Genomic DNA, 6407 nt, shown 5'->3' with positions numbered 1-6407 from the left:
TAAGGGAGATTTTTTGACTGATAAGAATATACACAAATGCTGCTCTCTATTTCACTTACTATCCATTACTGTTCATCATTGTTAATTTTCTGTTCTTTACTGTTCTTGTTACCCAACCTCGAGACCACTCGAATCGAGGTCGAAAGCACTGCTAGAACAATGGTTTGATTTATTTTATTATTCAGATTATCTATTCAATTCCTTGTTTATCAATTGGTATTGGATTAAATCACGTATCCTTAAAATCACTAAATAAGTTTAATTGTTACTCGAATTTTAGGGTAAACAATTTCAATGCAGCTAAACCAAATCTGGATTTGTACAAGTCATTTGCAGATCTGTAACTTTCAGTTCCTTTTGTCTGACAAATCAATAAGAACACTGTAGTATAACATATTGCGGTCTTAATTGTACAATATTTCCTGCAAAAATAAAGATCTTTCTCTCTATAACCTCATGTAGGGTAGAGAATGGATAGACAAATCATGTTACTTGTTACGATTTTCTATTATATGATATATTGTGGCTCTTGTCCGATACAGATGGAAGCCCGTTTCCTGGAAAAATCCAAGATCCCATCAACAAGAGCATGATCTGACTTGCCTCTTGAAGGCTGAATCTCCCCTTGAACAACAATCAATTCTAATCACAAGTCACAGTGGAATTTCCATGTCCATAGTTCATTTACTGTGTTTCTTTACTTCACTATACAGTATGACCCCAAAAACTGTGAATGTATAGCCAAGCATTCCCGTTACTGATACCGGATTTCTAAATATTAAGATGGAGACAACAACAGCTACAGCTCCTTTTGCATTTCCCAGGACCTGTAAAGGCAAGAGAGCTTGTTAAAGAAAACAGCAACAACAGAAGAGATATCATCTCTCCTCACTCAAACCACCCCAAAAAAAAAAATGTAAAGCAATATGCATCAAAAGGCCAATGAAAGAACAAAAGGAACACATAAAAATAGAGGGAACATACTATAAGTAGACTACAACTCAAGGAGTTACTATAACCTATCTCCTCACCATAAATGAAAAACCTCTCCATCTCCAAAAGTGTAAGTGATTGTACAATAATGTTAAACCCTCTGTAAATCAACTTTCAACTCTTCCATCTATACCATAGTAATGTCTACTTCCCAAGACAACATACTACATAACCACAAAAGGCAATACAAGCAACACGACAATATAACTTATGTTTCCCCAATTACTATTAACCAATAACCATTTTTGGCTTAGATCAAAGTCCAACATGGACACCCAGATTCGGAACGAAAACTATAATACTCTATAATAGTTTAAGCCTTGATGCCACTTCTTCATAACAAGCGATAAGATATCTATATTTTTAAACAGGAAAAATAATTACAAACTGTATGCTTACACACATTATGGCTGCTCTTTCCAACATATCTCAACCCATAATTTGATGAATAATTCAAACTTTATTTGCTTAACCTGTCCTATGTGCTAATCAAAGGGGATCATGTTCTTTCGTATGGAATCTATGTTCTAACCAGAGGGGCACGTCTTATTTGGTTCTTCTGTTCATCAAACAGCTGCTCAAATTAAAAGAAATCTCCTATGTATGGCTTTGAGCACATCTACGTATATAATCCTCCCTAAACTTCAAGTGAAACCTTGTACTTCTTACAAGGTTCAATTTTTACTTAGCTATTTGTGTAACTCTCCAAAGTACAATTAAACAGCCTCATACAATTCATTGGTCTCCATGAGGATCAGGACACATGAAAATTCCGTACAGTTGCACATATCCATTGAGTTAAAAAATGAACTACTCGCACTAGAGTCCAGATCAGTCAACAAAAGTCAGAACATAGAGAATCAATCCATAATGTGTAGATTACAGATGGATGAGAATCAATACGAAATATCTGAAAAACATCATAGCTGTAAAAGTTGAGACTACCAGGCACCAGCAACTGCATAGTAGGAGATCCATACAATTTTTTTATAACTGAGAAATCTCGAGGTGCAGTGGCACAAGGTTCGAAACTCAGTGGATGATGGGCCTGCGCTCTATCCTTCTCCACTTAAATACCAGGTTTTTCTACAGCAGGGCTCGAACCCGTGACGCACTCCTAACCTATACATTATGCGATTCGTTCTTACACGTAGACCAAAGACGGCGAGATCCATACACTTTCCAAGCATACTAAATCATTTCAAAAACAAGGGGGGGGGGGGGGGTAAAAGCTTTTAAATGTAGACAAATCATCTTCCAGAACCTTTTTCTCAAAAGTAAATGGAAAAGAATGAAAGTGCTTCCTCGAAAAGCAAATGACAAACTAAGACAGCTATATATTTGATGAAGAGCAGGAAAAGCCAGGAAATTCAAATAAGTAAAATAGGATCTTCATATTTTGTACATACTTTGTGGACTTGTTACAAAATCAAGACATGAACATATCCAGACTATAGATAAAAGAACATAGGGATTATGTGATAACACCACTGATTTCTGAATTCAATACAAGCACAACTCATCTCTTCCGACAAAATCAAAGACTATAAAAATATGTAGTGAGTATCTTGAGTAGAGAATGAAGAAAGAATACTTGAAGTGTCAGAGCACTAGTGACGAGAAAGTTGGTCAAGTTTACAAAATATGCAAGGGCTGAATTGAATAGCAACAACCAGATGATTGTAATATCATCTCTTGCATGTGCCAAAGTGATACCAACTACATTTTCTTCCATCATTAGTGTCACGGGTAATAGAAGTACAACTGCTATAGGAGCCATGTAGAGTAGAAGGTTCATGGAATTCAGCTTCTCCCTTGATAAACAGAATATATATCAGAATCCTATCCTATGTCCAAATGTGCAAAATTTGGCAACAGATTGACGGAAATATAGAACACATTAAATGCATGTAACCGTTACCCTTCCGATGACAGCAAAATCCCTTGAAGCACAGATTTGAGTGCCCTAGCAGCTGTTGCACCAATACACATGATGAAACCAAATAAGTGAAAACTTGGCTCACCCTAAAAAGAAATACAAATATGAATCAGAAGCAAGATGAATTTATTCCCACAGCATTGTACCACCAAAACTAATTGCCAATACAATTTCATCATCTTGAGTATTAGTGAGCCCTTTCCATAGCCTAGCTTCACAGCTGCATCCTTTAACACAACTTACACAAGCTTAAATATTGGGTTGCAATTGACAAATCTAATCTACAACAAAAATTTGTTCTTACCCAAATATTCAACTAAATCTGAAAGGAATAATACTCAAAGCATTTATCTTTAAAAAGTTCATTCATCTTAAAGCCGGCTATCTGATGGTTATAACGTAGACATGATTTATATCTTCACATAGCTCAAACACAACGGTCCTCTCTCTTAATACATCCTCCCAACAACAAGGGTGGAAGGAGGGGGGCTACATTGCAAAAGAAATCATACAAATTTTAACTATTCCTTTTTTTTTTTTGGGTATCTAGACCAGTTAGTATGCATCTGACTAATCCAATAGGTAACATGTCTAGCCCATAAGCACAGGTTGTCAAGTTGATCCTTGCTCACAACAATTGTTGTAACATGTCTAGCCCACAGCATTGTACCACCAAAACTAATTACCAATACAATTTCATCATCTTGAGTATTAGTGAGCCCTTTCCATAGCCTAGCTTCACAGCTGCATCCTTTAACACAACTTACACAAGCTTAAATATTGGGTTGCAATTGACAAATCTAATCTACAACAAAAATTTGTTCTTACCCAAATATTCAACTAAATCTGAAAGGAATAATACTCAAAGCATTTATCTTTAAAAAGTTCATTCATCTTAAAGCCGGCTATCTGATGGTTATAACGTAGACATGATTTATATCTTCACATAGCTCAAACACAACGGTCCTCTCTCTTAATACATCCTCCCAACAACAAGGGTGGAAGGAGGGGGGCTACATTGCAAAAGAAATCATACAAATTTTAACTATTCCTTTTTTTTTTGGGTATCTAGACCAGTTAGTATGCATCTGACTAATCCAATAGGTAACATGTCTAGCCCATAAGCACAGGTTGTCAAGTTGATCCTTGCTCACAACAATTGTTGTAACATGTCTAGCCCACAGCATTGTACCACCAAAACTAATTGCCAATACAATTTCATCATCTTGAGTATTAGTGAGCCCTTTCCATAGCCTAGCTTCACAACTGCATCCTTTAACACAACTTACACAAGCTTAAATATTGGGTTGCAATTGACAAATCTAATCTACAACAAAAATTTGTTCTTACCCAAATATTCAACTAAATCTGAAAGGAATAATACTCAAAGCATTTATCTTTAAAAAGTTCATTCATCTTAAAGCCGGCTATCTGATGGTTGTAACGTAGACATGATTTATATCTTCACATAGCTCAAACACAACGGTCCTCTCTCTTAATACATCCTCCCAACAACAAGGGTGGAAGGAGGGGGGCTACATTGCAAAAGAAATCATACAAATTTTAACTATTCCTTGTTTTTTTGGGTATCTAGACCAGTTAGTATGCATCTCGACTAATCCAATAGGTAACATGTCTAGCCCATAAGCACAGGTTGTCAAGTTGATCCTTGCTCACAACAATTGTTGTAACATGTCTAGCCCACAGCATTGTACCACCAATCGAGAAATCCCATAGGCCAGTGGCGCACGGTTTGCCTAACGCACACTTCACGTGCTCTTACCACTAGAACAAAGCTATGAACTCTAATTGATTAAAAACAAATTAAGCTGACCCAATTCATTAGACATAATTCAAGCTAAGAGTTATACGAAATATGCATAAGAAAAATACATACCCCGCCGCAATGATAACGCCGGCGACAACAGGAAGGAGAGTAGCATAAGTCAACCAGGATTCCCTCCTCAGTGTCATCAAATAGGCAAAAACAGCAGTAAAAAATGGCGTAGTAGCACCAATAGCCTGATTGAATGAAACAGGCAAGTACCTAAGTGAAATATTGCCACTAACCACAGAGCCACAGAAGACGAGGCTCAAAGCAGAGATCTTCATAAACTGAACCCTAAATCTTATAGTCTGCATTGGAACAATTTTCATCAAAGCAATGGCTATGTAGCTGAATAAAGAGCAAGTAGTCATATGACACATTGTGAGGAAAATTGGGTATTTGAAACCATAATTGCTTAGCAAATACTTGTTCAGTAATAAAACCCCAATGTTTGATGAATACCATGCTGCTACCAGCGCTATCGTGAAGAATTTGCCGGATGTTTTCATTATAAATTGATCCCAAATAATTCACCAAATTAAACCATAAAGCCTAAGACTATAAAAGAATGAAGAAGAGGTGAATTTTTGACATCAATGTATCCTACACAATTACCTAGACCCTAATAAATAACTAAAGGGAAAAGAAGATGTTTTTTGACAAGTATATTCGGAGAGAGGTAGGAAGCTAATAAAAACCGGAATAGGGTAAATGAGGAGAGAGAAATAAGGTGGAGTTTGAGAACACGGTGGGCGGACGCAGAATTTGCAGAGAATACAAAAGAAATATTTACAAAAGAGAAAGGTAAACGCGAGCGAAACGCGTAGGCGAAGTATTGCGTAGTATAAACTAGTTTAGTTGGAGTACCAAACTAGTGATTTGCAATCGTACTCTATATTTATGTTATATTTTAATATGTACCTTATTTTTAAAAATTATTAATTTGGTAGCCAGTTGATAAAAAATCTATAATAATATAACAATTACACCCTTGATAGTATTAGCATTAGCATGCTACTTTGGAGATGACCTCATTCGCATTAGCATACTGTAAAACAAGCCCTGATAAACGTAGCAGCATGCTAACGTTTGGAGATGACGTTGTTTTACAGTACCAGGAGTTATTTATTAGCATGCGAGATGGTGTAAAACTTCAGCCAATTACAGTAGCAGCTGAAGTTGTTTTACATTGAACCTAAAACTTCATGTTAATGCCTGCTGAAGTTATTTATCATGCAGTCAACAGTTTTGTCATGAGTTTTATCCAAAACTTCAGTCTAAACATGCTGAAGTTATTTAGTTCATTTGCTAAAATTTCAGACTAAACATGCTGAAGTTATTTAGTTCATTTGCTAAAACTTCAATTTAAACATGCTGAAATTATTTAGTTCATTTTTGAAAATATCTGACTAAACATGCTTAAGTTTTTGTCTTGCAATATGTAATTTTCTAATGAGTTTTTGCCAATGCATGCTGAAATTATTTAGTTCATTTGCTAAAACTTCATACTAAACATGCTTAAGCTATTTAGTTCATTTGCTAAAATTTCAGACTAAACATGCTTAAGTTATTTAGTTCATTTGCTAAATCTTCATACTAAACATGCTTAAGTTATTTAGTTCATTTGCTAAAACTTCATACTAAACA

At 35.7% G+C, this 6407-nt stretch overlaps 1 protein-coding gene across 1 annotated transcript; it reads right to left on the bottom strand.

The window, feature by feature from the left end:
- Positions 1-544: 544 nt before the first annotated feature.
- LOC104105415 (probable sugar phosphate/phosphate translocator At3g11320) lies at positions 545-5401 on the bottom strand. The gene is made up of 4 exons (XM_009613707.4): positions 4826-5401; positions 2915-3018; positions 2588-2807; positions 545-827 (listed from the first exon to the last, which is right to left on the bottom strand). The coding sequence occupies exons 1-4, from the start codon at positions 5267-5269 to the stop codon at positions 681-683; spliced, it is 915 nt and encodes a 304-aa protein (XP_009612002.1). The 5' UTR covers positions 5270-5401; the 3' UTR covers positions 545-680.
- Between the last annotated feature and the right edge of the window lie 1006 nt (positions 5402-6407).

The sequence above is a fragment of the Nicotiana tomentosiformis genome, chromosome 5 (assembly GCF_000390325.3).
Source record: "Nicotiana tomentosiformis chromosome 5, ASM39032v3, whole genome shotgun sequence".
Classification (NCBI taxonomy): domain Eukaryota; kingdom Viridiplantae; phylum Streptophyta; class Magnoliopsida; order Solanales; family Solanaceae; genus Nicotiana; species Nicotiana tomentosiformis.
The sequence above is the reverse complement of the archived record's forward strand: the minus strand, read 5'-3'. Positions and strand labels throughout refer to the sequence as shown.